Here is a 19,186-nt window from a genome sequence, read left to right on the forward strand (position 1 = left end):
CAGTTGGTCATGCCGGGGGGACGTCACAATCCATGTTCAGCATGGTACTGCGGGATGTTCTGAATGCCATGATGCATTACAAGGATGATTACATCCATTTTCCACGGCCGGCAGAGTTGGCAGCAGTCAAAGGGGACTTCTATGCCCTGGGCCAGATTTCACACGTAGTGGGTGCCATTGATGGCACACATATTGGTCTCATTCCACCCCAGGCACGTGAACCCGTATATCGCAATCGGAAGCACTACCATTCAATCAACGTGCAAGTGGTGTGCCTGGCTGACAACATCATCTCCCATGTGTGTGCCAGATTTCCCGGGTCCGCACATGACTCCCATATCCTGCGGAGCAGCATTGTCCCCCAACTGATGGCCAATCTGCGTCAAGAACGTGTGTGGCTTGTAGGTGAGTGTGCTGTGATGACTATTGTGTTGTATGTGTGCCATGCTGTTCCCAACAATCCTGCTAATGATGTATGTGTCTGCCATCCCTCCACCTAGGCGACTCTGCGTACCCAAACCAGCCGTGGCTGCTAAGCCCCCTACGGAATCCTACTACCCCAGGTGAAATACGCTATAATGAGGCCCATGGGAAGACACGTTGGGTGGTGGAACGTACATTTGGACTGCTGAAGTCTAGGTTTCGCTGCCTGGATAAAACCAGAGGGGCCCTGCCATACTCACCCGGCAAAGTATGCAGAATAGTGATTGCCTGCTGCATGCTCCACAACCTGGCCTTATATATATTGAACTGATCATGGACCCTGCAGACCAACAGGTTGCTCCGCCTCCCATCGCACCCATGTCCAGTGATGAGGATAATGGGGAGGAAGAAGGTGTGGACCAGAGGCGTCAGCTCATTGATCGCTACTTTCCTTGAATGTGAGTAACTACCTCTTGTGCTGCTGTTCAATGCATGACGTATGTCTGCTGTAGATGGTTGGATGTGGTGTGTGAATGCTGCTTGTTATGTTATGTTTGCACATGGGTGTGGGTCACGGTGTACGAGCAATGCTCCTTGATGTGTGTCCTGTGATCCGCTGACTTTGTGATGATTGTGGTTTGTGGGATGTTGCAGTACGTTCTTTTGTGATGGTTGTGATTCAGTTTCCTGACCTGTGCATGTTGTTTTCTGTTTGTTCCTAGGTCACTCACACAGAGCCAGGATTCTAAACAACATTGATCCCTGCACCTGCTGATGACAACAACTGAGACATACCTGTATATAAACATGGAGATCACACAGCATTGAGCGTTACAGTGATTTTTATTTACAGGATGTGGAAAAGTGTTTGTGCATATTTACAAAAAGGTGGTGGTGGGGAAGAGTGAGTTGAAAGTCATGTCAGATGAAAACACCGATGGGGACACCACATTGTGTGATGTACACCTAGTCCAACAGACATGTGACAATGCTTGGCAATGTGGGACAAGATAGTTCGCTGGGTCAATGCCAGGCTCAAGGAAGGGTGAAGTCCTTTCCGGCCCCTCTTCGGGCGGGTGGAAGGGGCACTGCCACTGCTCTGTGCTGGGTCCAGCCTCGGACGGCCCCTCCGTTTTGGAGCCGGAGCAGACCCAGCTGTGGGGGCAGGTTGTTCTGGGTCCACCTCCCTGTCAGTGGCCTCAGGTGATGGTGGCGGTGGTGTTGGTGACCTGTCCCGCTGGGCACTTGGGGGAGGGGGAGGTGGTGTGGCGCGGGATAACCACTTCCTCCATAGTGCCATTTGCTGCCCCATGAGGTCCACAATTTGGCCCATATGTGTGTCCGTGGACCTCAACAGCTGGCAGGTCTGTTGCGAATCTTGATGGGCCTGATCAGCCTGTGCCTGCGACCGCTGGTAGGAGGCATTCACTCTGGCAATGGCTTCCAGGGTCTCATTCCCATGATGGTCTGGGTCTTGCCCCCGACCTCCCCTTACACCTCCACTCCTGTTGGTGAGCTGTGGCCTCACCTGTGTCCTCCCACGTCCACTCTCCCTGCTTGCCTGAGACGTTGATGGCCCATCATTGTCCGATGGGTCAGGCAGGGTGGCACTGGCAGGGGTGGTGGTGGTGGTGGTGGTGGAGGTGGTGGTGGTAGCTGCACAGCTCACAGTGGCAGTTGTCTGTGTAGTACCACTGGCCAAGGTGGTGGAGGCAGGGATGTCCTGGAAGCCTGATGGCCCAGGAAGTGTGCTTGGCACAGCATCGTCCTCTGCACCCGAGGTGTCCTGGGAATCCTCTCCGGAGAGACCTGGATGTGAGGGGGGCGACTGCTGCTGGCGGTTGGTGTTTTGGCGTGTCAAATCGTGATCACCGGAGGGACAAGAATGTAAGAATCAATGCTGTGGACATGACAGGTTTCTTGTAGTCACATTTTAAATCTCTATGGGATCAGGACATGGTTGTTGGTGTCATCATATTGGTGTTGCACACATGAGTGGACATTTTGGTAGTGTGGATGTGGGGAGACAATACCTGGCTATGTGTGTTCCTTTCCTGCTATTGAATGGTGCCCCTGTGCAGATGGCTACCTACCTGTAAGTTTGAAGGGTGAGATGCACTGATCACCAAATGGTGGGCGGACTACATCTTGCTCTGGGATGGGACATGTGGGCCTGTTGGGAGTTATAGTGCTGGACTCTCACCACCCCCACCCCAACCCTCCCAGGAGACATGTGGGCCTGTTGGGAGTTGTAGTGCAGGACCCCCCCACACACCCCCACCCTCCCAGGAGACATGTGGGCCTGTTGGGAGTTGTAGTGCAGGACCCCCCACACACCCCCACCCTCCCAGGAGAAATGTGGGCCAGTTGGGAGTTGTAGTGCAGGACCCCCATCCCCACCCTCCCAGGAGACATATGGGCCTGTTGGGAGTTGTAGTGTGGGACCCCCCACACACCCCAACCCTCCCAGGAGACATGTGGGCCTGTTGGGAGTTGTGATGCAGGACCCCCCCCACACACCCCCACCCTCCCAGGAGACGTGTGGGCCTGTTGGGAGTTGTAGTGCAGGACCCCCCACACACCCCCACCCTCCCAGGAGACATGTGGGCCTGTTGGGAGTTGTAGTGCAGGACCCCCACCCCCACCCTCCCAGGAGACATGTGGGCCTGTTGGGAGTTGTAGTGCAGGACCCCCCCACACACCCTCATCCTCCCAGGAGACATGTGGGCCTGTTGGGAATTATAATGCAGGACCCCCCCCACACACACCCCCACCCTCCCAGGGGACATGTGGGCCTGTTGGGAGTTGTAGTGCAGGACCCCCCACACACCCCACCCTCCCAGGAGATATGTGGGCCTGTTGGGAGTTGTAGTGCAGGACCCCCCCACACACCCCACCCTCCCAGGAGACATGTGGGCCTGTTGGGAGTTGTAGTGCAGGACCCCCCACACACCCCCACCCTCCCAGGAGATATGTGGGCCTGTTGGGAGTTGTAGTGCAGGACCCCCCCCCCCACACACCCCCACCCTCCCAGGGGACATGTGGGCCTGTTGAGAGTTGTAGTGCAGGACCCCCCCACACACCCCACCCTCCCAGGAGACATGTGGGCCTGTTGGGAGTTGTAGTGCAGGACCCCCCACACACCCCCACCCTCCCAGGAGACATGTGGGCCTGTTGGGAATTATAATGCAGGACCCCCCCCACACACACCCCCACCCTCCCAGGGGACATGTGGGCCTGTTGGGAGTTGTAGTGCAGGACCCCCCACACACCCCACCCTCCCAGGAGACATGTGGGCCTGTTGGGAGTTGTAGTGCAGGACCCCCCACACACCCCCACCCTCCCAGGAGATATGTGGGCCTGTTGGGAGTTGTGGTGCAGGACCCCCCCCCCCCACACACCCCCACCCTCCCAGGGGACATGTGTGCCTGTTGAGAGTTGTAGTGCAGGACCCCCCCACACACCCCACCCTCCCAGGAGACATGTGGGCCTGTTGGGAGTTGTAGTGCAGGACCCCCCCACACACCCCCACCCTCCCAGGAGACATGTGGGCCTGTTGGGAATTATAATGCAGGACCCCCCCCCACACACCCCCACCCTCCCAGGGGACATGTGGGCCTGTTGGGAGTTGTAGTGCAGGACCCCCCACACACCCCACCCTCCCAGGAGACATGTGGGCATGTTGGGAGTTGTAGTGCTGAACTCTCACCACCCCCATCCCCACCCCCACCCTCCCAAGAGACATGTGGGCCTGTTGGGAGTTGTAGTGCAGGACCCCTCCACACACCCCCACCCTCCCAGGAGACATGTGGGCCTGTTGGGAGTTGTAGTGCAGGACCCCACCCCACCACCCCCCTCCCCCCAGGAGACATGTGGGCCTGTTGGGAGTTGTAGTGCAGGACCCCCACCCTCCAAGGAGACATGTGGGCCTGTTGGGAGTTGTAGTGCGGGACCCCCCACACACCCCCACCCTCCCAGGAGACATGTGGGCCTGTTGGGAGTTGTAGTGCAGGACCCCCACCCCCACCCTCCAAGGAGACATGTGGGCCTGTTGGGAGTTGTAGTGCAGGACCCCCCCACACACCCGCCACCCTCCCAGGAGACATGTGGGCCTGTTGGGAGTTGTAGTGCTCACTGCTTGACCACAAGCGAGCGTGGGAAGGTAGGAGGCAACATTTGTGGTTGATCATGGTGGGTGCATTTGAGCCCTGGCATTCACATTTGGGTGACTGTGTGATTCACATGCATGGATTGGAGCCTGGGAGATGTGTCTTAGCAGTTGTGCAAGGCAGAACATGACAGTGTGATAGTGGTCATTGGTTTGTACTTACCAGCCTCAAGTCCCTCTTCTATTCCTTCCAGGCTCTTAGGGTGCAGTATGCCAAGCACCTTCTCCTCCCATTCGGTAAATGGTAAGGGATCCGGGGGAGTGCCGCCGCCAGTGTGGTGTGCCCGCAGGTGGTTCTTGGCCCGGATGCCCTTCACCCTTGTCTTGAGGTCGTGCCATCGCCTCTGGATGTCGTGTTTGGTGCGTGGCACGGTCCCTGAAGCATTGACTCTGGTCACTATCCTGTCCCACATGGTGGTTTTAGTTGCCACGGTGGTCTGTTGGACTAGGGTACCAAACAAATGTGGTTCCACATGGATGAGTTCATCCACCATGACCTTCAACTCACTCTCTGTGAACTTGGGGTTTTTCTTGGGTGCCATGGTGTGTGATGTGCAAGGTGTTGGTGGTGTGGGGTGTGCAGGTGTGTGGTATGTAGGGATGGTGCTGTGAGGGTTGGTGTGGTGGGTGTGTTGGTGTGCAGGTTGTATGTGTGTTTGTGTGTCTCTGTAGTTTCGGATGTTCTGCCTCTTTGTTCCAGCTGTGCTGTGATGCAAAGGATTGTGGTAATGGGAGGGATTCCTTTTATACTCTGTGTGGTGGTTGTGTCCCAATGGTTTATGGCGGTCAGGTGTTTTGTGGGTGTGTTGACTTGGGTGCTCTTGTTTGTGCTGGGGGGTGTCATTGGAGCGTGTAGTTGTTGGAGGTGGGTGTTCCAGGTGGGTGTGTCTTATGTTATTTTTTGTTGGCTATTTACTACCGTCCGCCATTTTTGCTTCGGTTTGACTGCAGGGGTGATGTTCGTTGGGTCCTTCGGCAGCCAAGCTCCGTTTGTCGATGCTTTTTTCCGCGGCGGTCGTGGAAGTTGGTGAGTTCCGTTGGGATGGCAGGGTTATCCTAATCGTGCGTACAGAACCTCCGAAGGTATGGCGGCGGTTGAGCCTGTTTCCGCGGCCATTGCATCCGCGGCCATTGCATCCGCGGCGGACGGTGTTTCTGTGGTTCCGTCCGCTTCGGCGGACTTTGGTGTGATCCGTCCGCCGTGGTAGGTGAGTGTTGACATAAATATCCTAATCGCACCGGCGGTTTATCCGCGGAGCGGTCGGGAGTATTTTTGCCGCGACCATGGCGGACGGAATCCGTTTCCATCCGCCAACCTAGTAGGCCCCTTAGTGTAGTAAATGACACTTAAATGTAAGAAGTAATCTTGTAGCTTTATTGAAGAAGCTGAGTACAAAGTGCATGCAGCTCAGTGGGGAATTGCTGAAGACTGAACCATAACATTCTAGTGTTTCCAGTTGTATGATAGATATTCTTATGACCTACTTTCAATTCTGATTCTAGCATATCTTAAAGGGATATGCCCATTACTACAATGTCCTTATTGTTTGTCTCGACCTAACATGTAACTATGTAGCTATGCTCTAATAACTGCGTCACCTTTTTAATGATGTAACCTGCAACTATGGTCTGATACTCATGTAAAGTGCTCTGATACCTTCGGGTCTAGCCAGCGCTATATAAAACCTTTCAAATAAATGAATAAATAAATAAATGGGTGTGAGATGAACGCTGTGGTACTAAATCTGCTTCCATAAGTCATGGGTTTTAAACATTGGCTGTAGGATGTAGTTATCCTCTTCTGCTGATGTCAACAAGTGCACAGTTTGTCTGATGCCACTTTCATTAACACCATCACTGTAAAATATCACATGACATCACTTTCGGTTAAAGTATCTTCCTCTTCCGCAGTGATTTTAGTGGATTGAGTGTCCCTGCCCTGTTATGTTGGTTGTTGTAAGTAGCTTATGTTTCTCTACACACAATCCTTCTTGCACTTTAATGATTTTCCAGTCAAAGATGTCTCAAATCTCCAAATGACATCATCACACAAAACAAAACACCATTCTAGAATGCTAGTTCTTGTTAATACTGATTAAGGGCTGGGGAAAGAGAACAGTTTTGTTATCACTCCATCAGATGGCGCTCAAGAACCGTATCACAAAATGTCTTGCCCTGATAACTTTGAAAACAGTTATGAAACATCTTCTGTCATGATAATAACACATACTCACAGTTGACGATTAAGGGTATAAGATTTCACTCAGTCACTTTTAAGGCCATGCTGCATCAAAACCCGGCACCTGCTTGAAGCAGGCGTAAGGATTGATGCAGGATTCTAAGGAAAGGGCATCTCCGAGCATTGCTGGAGCTGCTTTGCGCTTGCGACGCAATTCCAGCAATGCACCGCCTTTACGGCAGCACATGCTTCACGCATCTGTCCATTTTTGCCCCATGGTGCGCCGCATTGTAAATGCAGCACATCCATGGTGGCGGAGCCGTGACGCACAATAACTGGCGTGCATCCCTGCTGATATGCAGGGATGCGCTAGATATTGTAAATCTGCCGCTCAGAATCCTATCTAAACATAAACAAGGTGCTTGCCAGGGTTAACAAGCCCAGCACAACATAGGCATAGATATAGAAGAAATATGCAATAAAATTCAATTACAATTTGAGGAATGTAACAAAAGCCAATATACCTCACTTCAGTAATGCAAGAGCTAAGCTATTGGCTTTGCCAATACTTGTTTGTAAAGCGTGTCTTTTTAAAAGTTAAAGAAGTTAAGGAAGAGCAAAAAGATATCGTGAGGTATCCCCAAACAGAACCCTGAAGTCACTTTTTTCAATCTTTGTACACAGCATAGTTTATTTTTTTTAATTTTAGGGAGATTTTAAAAAGCCTGTTGCCCGTGACCCAGATAAGAATTAACACACTGGATTAGTTTTAAGTAGTTAGGAGAACATAACAGCTGTCTGAGAAGTTACAGAATTTTTAGGAAAATGCTTGGCGCTCTCCAGCAGCCCAGAGAGAGCATTTATGGGCCGCCGGGAGAAGATACATCCTTTCACTCACTCTGAGTACATCTTCGGCCTCCAACACAAGCAGGATGAGTCCAGAGGTATGCCCCACCTCAAGAAATACTGCCTTTGTGGGCAGAGGCCTGGCTTTCCAGCAACACTTGGAAGGCAGGAAATAAAACAAACCAAACCCAATGAAATCTGATCTTTAGTCACTCCTGGCAACAATATGTCTGTTGCTGTGATTTAAGGGATGAACTGGGAAGGTGGGGAGCAGTACAGTGGGCGTAAGGAAAGGAGATGAGAGGAGGGAAGCAGCACTCAGGAGAGAGAGCAAGAAAACACGTGCACTCCCATGCAGGGCTCATAGAAAAAGAAAAAAGTTGTTCACTGATGGAAGAATATATGACGTTACAACACAAACAATTACAACACATGCCTTTACGACGCTGTTTTTACATCGCAACTACCATTACATCGTATGATTTTACAACGCATGCCATTACAACGCATTTTTTAAAACTACCATTACAATGCATACCTTTATAACGCATACCATTATTTATTTATTTATTTTTTTAAGTATTTATTGTTCAGTTCAGAGCGGTAACACAAAAAGATTTTACAACTTACATAGATAACAACATATTCATCATGCTGTAAGAATAAAATAAAACAAGAACAGAAAGATGACAATGGTAAAAAAAGAATAAGCAGAGCAACACCACACAGATATAGTTATTAATCCGCCATGTGCTGAATCATGGGCTACCAAATCTGAATCCCTAACTGTTTTTTCTTCAATGACTTGAGGCGATAAAGATTAAATTCTGTATAGAAAACATTATAGAACTTCGCTCGCCACATTTCGTATGAGGGTGCCTCTGTTTTAAGTCACATTGAAGCGATACATAGACGAGCTACTGCCATGGTCATAAAGTCAAAAAAAATCTATAAGGGTAATACAATTGGCATAAATGGGCATTGCGACATAACCCAAGCATCAACATCTCTTTAGATATCGTAACATGTACATTAGTAAGATGCGAAAGAAACTGTTCAATGGATAGAAAAAAAGATGCTAGCTTATTACAATCATAAAATATATGAACTATATCAGCCGGCGGTGTATAGAATCTAAAGCAATTCCCCACTTCATCATATGGGCGGGTGTATAGTATGGGGTGAATACGGTTTTATAGTGCTGGGATCGTAGATTAGCCGACAAAATGACTGTAAGAGGCAAGATCGATAGATTCTTGAACAAACGCGCCGGCACTATTACACCTAATACACCATTTTGCGTCATGTGCTACTAGGTCATCATGTTGTGTTGCGAGCGAAATATTGTATAGGGTCCCAATCCTCGCATGTTTAAACATAGAATCATATAAATCATTAGCAGCGATGGGAGTTATTTCAGAATGTTTGGAAAAAAAATCCCGTAATTGCAAGTATTTGAAAAAATCATTCTGCGGTATTGCATATTTATCCCTTAACTCCGTAAACAAAAACATGATACCTTGCTCAAAAATTTCCCCAACCCGTCGAATCCCGTTCTCATACCATATTTTCATCCTGGCATCCCAAAAGATCATTGGAAATAGTTCTGTGGAGTCAAGTGGAGTATAATAATTAATTCTATTAAAAGACATAAGCTTGCGCACCCATCTCAGTCCTTTGAATGCAGCAAGTACGGTCTTAAATCTAGTCTTTTTGTAATAACTCTGCTCGAGAAATTTAAGCAGTAAATGTCATGAATGATCCCCGAGTAACATCAGATATATATTGGGAGTTTCGAACATCCTTGTCTCGCCCCCAGTGACCAAACTGTCAATATTTTGTAGAAGGCAAGCTAAATAATAAAATGCAAAATTAGGCACCCCCATCCTCCTCTGGAAAGTGGTAGCGTCATGTATTTGGAAACCCGACGGGCTTTCTTCCATCCCGATATAAACCTGTCTGTAATAGATTGAAGGGTCGCTAATTGCTTATGTGACAATTCTAATGGTACTGTCCGGAAGTAATAGAGTACCCGGGGTAGAATGCACATCTTCAATACATTCCGTCGCCCAACCAAAGATAAATGTAAGCATTCCACCTTTTCAAGTTGCCTTTTGACTGAGCCTATTATATCCGCCCAGTTGACTGTGACAATTTCTTGAAGGGACAGCCTAATCTTGATCCCCAAATAACGGGCCTCTTGAGTCACTCACGTCTCATCGGGGCATAGACCTAAAGTACAAATGACCTGGGTCTTTAAAAGATTTAACTTACAACCAGACGATTTTCCAAACTCAGAGGTCACATGCTCAATTTCCAATAGTGCTTGCTCCGGATCAGATGTAACGATTGCTATGTCGTCAGCATAGGCTAAGACACGCACACTATGATTCTCTACCACCATTGATTGTATATTCTGTGAAGTTTCCAGAATAAGCAACAAGGGCTCGATATACATCGCAAACAATAGCGGTGAGCATGGGCAGCCCTGCCTTGTGCCATGTTTGATATACACATGTGCAGATTCCTGGCCCATCACACACATCTTCGCCCTGGGTCGTTTGTACATAATTTGGAGAGAGAGCAAGAACCGAGGTCCGAATCCCATTTTGGACATAACAGTCCAAAGAAAAGCCCAGGCGACACGGTCGAGCGCCTTTTCGGCACCTAAAAAAATTAAGCCGATGTTTTTTTGAAATACTGCAGCATAATCAAGCACGGCCACCATTCTATGCAAGTGATTAGTAGTACTTCTGCCTGGTAAAAAGCCATGTTGATGGCGAGACACTAAAAAGGGGACGATCTGCAACAGCCGTGTTGCCAAGATTTTAGAATATATCTTGGCGTCAGCGTTGATTAAAGATATGGGCCGATAAGAGCCAACCAGTTCACTGGGCTTATCTTTTTTCTTAAAAACAATTATATTAGCATCGTCCCAGGAAGGGGGGGGGGTGACCAGACTGTGCCGCATTGAAAATGGCTAGCATATCATCTTGTATTACCGGAAACAAAATGCGGTACAGCTCTAAAGGTAATTTGTCCGGTCCGGCTGCTTTTCCAGATGCCACATCCATAAGCGCAGCCTTAAATTCCGCCAAAGTAATGGGTGCCTCTAACTCCTCTTATTATACCGTCCAGCACGGGCAAATCTATACTAGACAAATATTGTTCGATCACACCTTGAGGTACAACATCTTGAGTATATAACTTTGTATAATATTGCTGGAATATCTCCATAATGCCTTCTATATAGGCTGCTAAATGGCCCTGGTTGTCCAACAGGCCCTCAATTCTTTGAGATACTTGACGACCTCGTAGTCTTTGAGCAAGACATCGTCCCACAGCTTCTCCATACTCATACCTTTCAGTTTTATTTATTTTATACTGAATTGCTATATCCTCACTCCACACACCATTAATCTTAGCCTTACAGCAGGCGACCTTTGTCTGTGCCGTCTGGCTGTCATTATTAGTACGGATTATTGTAATTAATTCACGCTCAGCCGTTTTTAAATCTAGAATCAGATTCTCAATCACCTCTTTCTTTAACGCATACCATTATAACGCATAATACTTTTAGGGTAACAGTGGGGTAAGTGTTGGATAGTGTAGGGGTAAAAATTACTATTCCCACTTCAGTGAGGACAACAGTAGGGAAAGTGTTGGATAGTGTAGGGGTGAAAATTACTATTACCATGTACCCCAAAACCCATACCCACCCTAAAACTAAAAAATCTCCATTATTTATCTTATAATGCGTTGTAATGGCATGCGTTGTAATGGTATGCGTTGTAATGGCATGCATTGTAGTAACATGTGTTGTAATGACTGCGTTGTAAAGGCAGTTGCGTTGCAACAGCTGCGTTGTAATAGTTGTTTTCCGCCTTGGAAGGATATACATCTTCCAATCAAAAGGCTGGTAATGAAGCTATCCTCTAGGGAAGGCACAAACACAGGGAAAGGAAGGAAAGCCATTGAATAAGAAGCATGATAATGAGATTGACAAGAAAGTAAACAAATAATAAGCAATGGGAAGATCAAAAGCATACTCAAAGTATTGGAATTGTACACAATAGGTCTTTGAAAACAGATAGCTAAACTCTGTCTTTGGGTGGCATCCAATGACACTTCAAAGAGGCCTTGTGTCTACTAGAGCGACCGGTGAGGAACGGAAGTTTTAAGGCCGGCTCTTTTCTCATTCCAGGATCTGGCTGCGGCAGTTAAGAAGATAGACAACTTTTTTGAGATAAATCTGACTGAAGAGCAAATGCAATTAATCACCGAACGAGGCCACTTCAAAGCCATGAAAGGAAAGTCCCCAGAGACACATGGAATCTTGGGCTCCCATGTTTTTCGAAAAGGTACGTTTGCAAATATCTTTTTAATCACAAATGGTACCTTGGTCGATGGGGTTTTCATCGTGCTTAGGTTCAGAACCAAGCGGTACAAAAGGGGTGGCAGAGTGGGCTAGAGAATGGTGATGGATTAAACCCAGATCCGTTGACTGGGTGTGAGTGTTTGATTGGTTCAGATGCTCCGTCCATCACCACCCCCTTTTGTACCACTTTGTATGCTCAGACGTGAGTCCTTTGCTCACTTTGCCACTGGATTCAAGCAAGCCGGGCTGAAGACGGCTGAAATGCCAGAAATCAGTCCTCGGAAGCTTGTTTCCGGTCCAGGGAAGGCTCAGCTTGGCAGTTCGGGCTGGACTGTTCCCATGAGGCACAGGGTCAGATGGGTCAATTTAGGAGTAGTAAAGTTAGGACTTCTAAATTTACTACTCCTTAGCTGAGAAAAATCCTAACTTTAAGACTTTCAGTATTCACAGAAGGCATTTAGGAGTCCTAAAGTTAGGACTCCTAACTTCTGTGAATACCAAAATGAGTAAGTGCCTTCTGTGAATACCAAAATGAGTAAGTGCCTTCTGTGAATACCAAAATGGTAGTACGTTTAGGATTTTGTCTTAAGTTACTTCTGTGAATCGGGCCCAGTGTATTTACAAAGTTGGACACGTACTTTTAAGTTTTACATATCCTGGTAGGACATGTAAACTTTATAATTCTTTTTCACTACAGCAAGGCCTACCTCTCCCATAGGACAACATTGGAATTACCTCATTACATTTTATAAGTGTAATTTACAAATGGGAACAGGTATCTCCTTCATTTTTGTGTCTCTGGAATAATAATTTAAAATGCTTACTTATGGTGAAGTCATATTTTAAATTGCAATTCTGAAAATGTCCCTTTTAGAAAGTTGTCATTTTCTTGCCTTAGCCATTTGGTGCCTGCAGCCTGTCTCTGGGTCACATGACTGTGGATGGGACAAAGTTGGGCTTTGTGTATTCCTCCTAGACAGCCACACACAATTGGGAGCTAAGGTGTGACTCGATTGGCCGTCACTAGCAGGATGGTAGGGAGGAGTTGGGCCCAGCCCCGGTTACACTTGAATAGGCTGTGTCCTGTCTCCACACAAAGGGCTACATACTCCCTATAGTTCATCTGGAGCCAGGGTCAGGATGGCAGTGCATCTGTGCACTTCAAAAGCATGCCTCTCGAAGCATCTCACCACTTGAAAGAAACAGCTTTGTTTAAAAGAATGACCTCAGACAGGAAGTCTTCAGTACACTTCTGGACCCGTGGAAACACTGCCAGGAAGAAGGACTGCTGTGGTGCGGGTACAGTACACAACACCAGTGGCTTCAAACCCCTCTCGACTCTCCAACATGGCATCACCCACCACCATTCTGAAAACCCTCATTCTTAAACCCTCGCTCCACCCTCGTGCCACACACCAACATTACACACCATTGCCCTCTTCTCTCTCTTTACCCCTATTCCTATCCTAGGTCCTGCCTCCTCTCACTCAACTGTATTTTTTCTTTACCTATGTCGTCTGTTGCTGCTGATACCCTTGTGCCTTTCTCCCTTCTGATATCCTAGCTCTACCTGTACCTACTAAATCTACCTACCCTTTAATTCCCAACCAATCTCTTGAGCGCTAGTACCTCTTACTCTGCCTATACCCGGGAACCTAAAGCCCTGCTGATACCCTGATATTTGTACTCTTGACTACACTTTAGCACCCTATCCCCAGCCCATATATCCCAGCACCTCCCTCTCTGGTTATACCTTTGTACCTCAGCCTTTGCCTGTACCCTAGTACTTCTACCCCACTCTATCTACCACAAAATCATTGTACCCTCAAACGTGTGCCCTTGCTCCTTTATCCCAGTGTATCTACTGTGAGAAGTTGGCCTGATATATGATGTTTCCAATTCTGGAACCACCTTGTATCAGTCCAAACAATCCCTTATGGTGTCTGGTTGTAAGTCAACCTTGTTAGACAAGCTATCCTAGGGGTAGCATGGACCAAGCAGCCTAAAGGCTTAACTTAAGAGGTCGTGTTAAGCGAGCTGTTTTACCAATCACAATCCTGTAATACCAAATGAAAGGACACCACACAAGTATATATTATAAAAATATATGTATTTATTACTAAAAACAATCCCCAGTATTCTTAATGAACAAAGGGGCACAAGCGTTAAATCAAAAGCACAGTATAACATACAAAGTTGCACAATTTTGGATGAGGGCGAGGGGCCACTCAAACCATATACTAAAAAAATGGTATAAGAGATACCAATCGATCAGTGGTTAGGCCTAGGGCCTAGGGAATCGCTGGGAGCAGTCAGGACAAGCAATGCTGAAGTCGGGAAAAAAACGCGGGATTCGGGTGCAGTGCTGAAAACACAAGCATGTACCAATGTTAACCAATGGTGCATACAAGTTACACAAATAGAGTTTAAGGACACTTCCGCTGAACCTAGGAAGACAAAACTTTAGACACAGACCCTAGAGGTGTGTACCAGTGTGGGAACACCGGCGTTGCAATGTTACCTCACCCACAGGAAGCGGGTGCACAGGATCGAAGTTGAGTTGGGTTTCGTCACGCAGGTTCTTGGTGCTTGAAGCTGCAAGGGCTGCAGGCGAGGTGAAGGAGAAGTGTCCGGTGGGGTCCAAGGGTGGACCCAAGTCGAAAAGTACCTGAAAGCAGAGGGGACAGAGTCTGGGTCACTCAGCAGTGACCAGGGTGGAACCAGGACGGAACCAGGCAATGTCGGGCGCAATCAGGTGGTTGTCGAGGAGCTTCTCTCCGCTGTCACGTGGGCTCTGGGGCATCTACGATGTCCAGGAGCGGGTCACAATCTGTTCCACGCAGGCTCTTGCCGTCGGCGCTGTCGGCTTCAAGATTGGAGCAAACAACACTTGGCAAAAGCAATCCACGCGGAACTGGAAGATTGCTTCTCACTCGGTCCAGGAGGGTCAGAGTGGGGGCTCCTTTTCAGGGGAGCTGGTGCAAATCTGGAGCAACCAGAATCACAAGTCGTATTTCAAGTTTTGTCGGCACAGGGGCCACAAGCCAGCTGGCAAGTGACTGGGCCAACGCGTTGAGCCAAAAGAAGCAGAAGGGCCCCACGCAGCACTCGTCGAGGGTAGAGGGGTGAACTTCGGTGCAAGACTGGCTCAGGGTTGGGGCTTCTCAAACCCCGTTGTACAGCTTTGAGGGTCACTCGTGGGCTGCACGGTCAGCGTCTCGTGGTCTTTTCAAGATGGCGTGCCCCACGCTTCCGGTCGCCTCCACGGGTCTCAGCTCTGCAGGGACTGTGGATCGGGCTGTTGGAAGGCAGGCAAGCTTGATCTCGTTGATCTCTGTTGCTCGAGTACCGGCAGGAACTGCAACAAAGCAGACGTCGAGGTGCTGGATGGTGCCTGTTTGCACAGGTTGGTCACTCCTTGACCACAAGGGAGATTCTTCAGTCTTCTACGTTGAGTAGGATGTCGAAGGGTCCAGAGTTTTGTTTCTTAAGTTTCATCAGGATAATCTGAAGTGCATTGGCACTGCTCCCACTCTTATTCGAATCTGGGGGGCTGGATTACCTGCTAGGTCCCCTCCTATGGGTGGGACCCAGGAAGTGGGTGGATACACCCCCTTCCTTTGATCCAGGCTGCACTGGGACAGGGGCTGGAGTGCCCCAGAACCGGTTTGGCCGGATTATGCAAGGGGCAGCCTTGTGCACCCCAAGCAGTGTCTGGTTTCTTTCAAACCTCCCTGCTACAATCCACTATCTCCTGTCTGGGGGGGTGTGACACCTCCCTGCGACAGGAAACCCTTTGTCCAGGCCCCTTTGGCTGAGTTTCGGTCAGCTTCAGGGGGTCAGACTTGTGTCTGTGGCAGAAACATCCATTTTGTGGATCTGAGGCTCTTTTAGAAATTAACCGCATTTCAGTAAAGTAACATGTCTTCTCCCTCTAGAGGGGTGGAATGCTATCCCCGTCGCCAGGACTGGCGAGGGGATAGTATTCCAAATCGTATGACACCTTACACGACATGTTTTGATAAAGCCAAACCAAAGTGGCTATATAACCGCGAGGATTATAATGCACTTAATAGTATATGGTATGGCCTTATCCTGAAACAGCTTAGGGAGTTGTTCCCGACAGCTGCAGACAGGCTCAGCTCATGCTAGAGCTCCATCTCACATTAAACCACGCACTCTGCCTCCAGGATTGATGAGGCCTTCCATAGGAGTGGCTCACAGGTTTATATGTGTCCAGATATAGGTTTAGGTATAGGTATACTATACCTAAGCAAGAGGTGATTACACCAACTTGCCCCAGCTGAGTGATCAGCCAGTTGTGTCAATTTAGGAACCAGCCAGGGGTGGCAAAAGATATGCTGCAGCCCCTGGTAGGCCTTGGTGGCACCTATGCCCTGAGCACCTATAGTGCATGGTACAGGGGCTGACAAGGAGTCCATTTCCAATTGTGGTATGTACCTATAGCACATGTATTATAATTTAGAGAGAGAACAGCAGGCTGGGGGTCTGGTTAGCAGGCCCACAGCCTCAGTAGTCGAAAAGCAGTGAAGCAAAAAGCAAAAATTTGGGGTGACCATAGGATAGCAGACCCTACTCTCCTACAATCTACCCACCCACAAGTATGCCCTGTGCTACCTATATCCAAATACTTCTGCCCCTTATAACACCCTAAGTACTTCTACCAGTGACTACCCTTTTGTACCTTTACCCCATCCATATATTCTAGTACCTCTACTCTTCCCTATAACCTAGTATATCTATCCTTACCTATACCCTACTACAGAATCTTAATGCCCCTACCCTAGTACCTTAGCCCCTGCCTACACAATAGTACCTCTACCTTTGAGCATACCCTACTAACTCTAGCTACCCTTGACACTATACCTCTTCTCCTGTATCCAGAATCTGCAACAAAGCCCTAGTATCTCTTGTGCAACCTGTATCCTGTACCTCCACCCTTTACTACACCCTACTCCCACCCATGACTACACTCTAGATACCTTTAGCTGTGTCGTTTATCCTAGTACCACAACTCCTGACAATACCCTACTACTCTTATCATTGCCTATACCCCGGTACCTCCGCCCTTTACTACACCCTACTTCCACTCATGGCTACAATTTAGATACCTTCACCTTTGCCATGTACCCTAGTACCCCAACTCCTGACAATATGCTAGTACCTCTATCACTGCCTATACCCTGGTACTTTAATCCCTTCCTATCCCCTGATGCCTCCACCCTTTCCTACACCCTACTTCCACCAATGGTTATACTTTAGATGCTTTTACCTGTACCATTTATCACAATACCACACCTCCTGGTGATACTCTAGTACTTCTATCACTTACTATACCCACGTACCCCGGCCCTTTACTACACCCTACTTCCACCCTTGACTACACTTGAGGTACCTTTACCTGTGCCCATGTCCCTTAGTACCACAACTCCCGACAATACCCTAGGACCCCTCTCATTGCCTATACCCCGGTACCTCTGCCCTTTACTACACCCTACTTCCACTCATGACTTCACATTACATACGTTTACCAGGTACCCTCTTACCACTACTCCTGACAATACCCTAGTACAGCTATCACTGCCTATACCCTGGTACCTTTAATCCTGTCTATCCCCTAGTACCTCTACCTCTGCCCAAACCCTACTAAATGTACACCCCCTTGACCTCTCTCTAACTGCTCCCGTACCCCAGTATCTCCACCCGCACCGTAGTGTGCCTCAGGCTACCCCGTCCCTAGTACTTCTGCCCCTTGCTGCACCCTAATACTCCTACACTTGCCTACACTTTAGTAGTGTTTCATTGCTCATATATCCTGGTGCCTCAACCTGTGTCTGTCCTGTAGTTCCTCTACCTCTGCCTATACTTTAGCAACTCAAACCCTGCGTATACCCAAATCCCTATACCCTAGTATCCGTGTCTATACTCCAGTACCTCTAGAGCAAGACGCTAGGACCAGTACAGTGCGCGTCATCCAACCCTCAAACCTTTCCCCTAACTATACCCTAATGTCTCAACCTATAGCCTCTTCTCTGTCCCCACTCTAATGCCCCTTTTACCCCGTCACTGTTTTCTTGTGCCATTTATTTACCCCCTTGTCCCATTTCTCCTGTGTTTTGTGTCGAGTTCCACATTTTACAAGGAAAAGAGGGTTACTTAGTTTGGAAACTTATGAAAATGGCGGTCCCCCTGTCTGGAGCCCTGGGGCTGGCAGTCTGGAGTTTTGTGTTTTCTTCAAAATGAGTTCTTGTCACGTCATTGACATTAAATAGGACATTTACAATAAGTATCTGTTTTACCAGAAAAAGCACCAGACGTGTAGAATATTTCAGTTTTAGCCCCTGGTGAAACAACCCTGTGTGTATCCCATGTCTGCTGTTACTGAGTGATGCAAGTACCCTTATCAATAGGTAATATTGATTGATTGTTTTTCCCGCACAGGTGATGTCGGAGACTGGAAAAACTATTTCTCTGAAGCTCAAAGCCGGGAGATGGATGCAAAGTTCGAAGAGTGTTTAGGAGGAACCAAACTTGGAGAAATAATGAATTATAAAATTCACTGCAAGAGCTAAAAGTTCATTTCAACCCTGCCCGTGACATCATCAGTCAGAAACCACGCCCAGCCTCAATTACAAGATCTGAGTGGAGAATTATTTTAAATCTGACACCACTGCTTTTGTGAATAAATACATTTTTGAGAATGCATCTCCTGTACTTATTTTATTATTAATTTGAAATCCTCGACGTTTACTTTGAAAACTATTTCAATAGGAAAATAAAACCTTGTTCTCAAGAATCCAGTGTCTGACTCCTTTAAGCTAGGGTGCTTCTGGGGTTCGGGTGGGCTGCTGGCCCTTGATAACAGTCAAGCAGAGCTCGGTGGTCTTGGGTTCACTCGTCACAGCCTCTCTGCTTGTCCAGCGCCTTCTCTAGAGAGTGGTGGCTTCTGGTGCGAACCTCTGTGGGATTCTGCGGCATCAAACCAGGGCTAAGCAAAGTTTACATTATTTATCACCTGAAAAGTTTACACACGTTCTCTTCTTCTGTGTTTCAAAGTTTGTCAACTTCTCATGACATCACACCTTTTTATCCAGAGAATCTAGTGATATCGGGGAATGCTCAGCACAAGGGCTTAATTTGAGGCCCCATTAGTCAAAATGTTTTTAAATTA

General features: G+C 48.0%; 1 protein-coding gene across 1 annotated transcript in view; it reads left to right on the forward strand.

Moving 5' to 3' along the window:
• The window catches only part of LOC144770900 (sulfotransferase 6B1-like), a 202,126-nt gene extending 183,406 nt beyond the window's left edge, over positions 1-18,720 (forward strand). Inside the window, exons 6-7 of the mRNA XM_078655692.1 lie at positions 11,821-11,977; positions 18,457-18,720. Of these exons, the coding sequence (XP_078511818.1) occupies positions 11,821-11,977; positions 18,457-18,587 (288 nt within the window). The 3' untranslated portion in view covers positions 18,588-18,720. The remainder of the gene's footprint in view (positions 1-11,820; positions 11,978-18,456) is intronic.
• The last annotated feature ends 466 nt before the right edge of the window (positions 18,721-19,186 follow it).

This window comes from Lissotriton helveticus, chromosome 7, assembly GCF_964261635.1.
Source record: "Lissotriton helveticus chromosome 7, aLisHel1.1, whole genome shotgun sequence".
Lineage (NCBI taxonomy): Eukaryota > Metazoa > Chordata > Amphibia > Caudata > Salamandridae > Lissotriton > Lissotriton helveticus.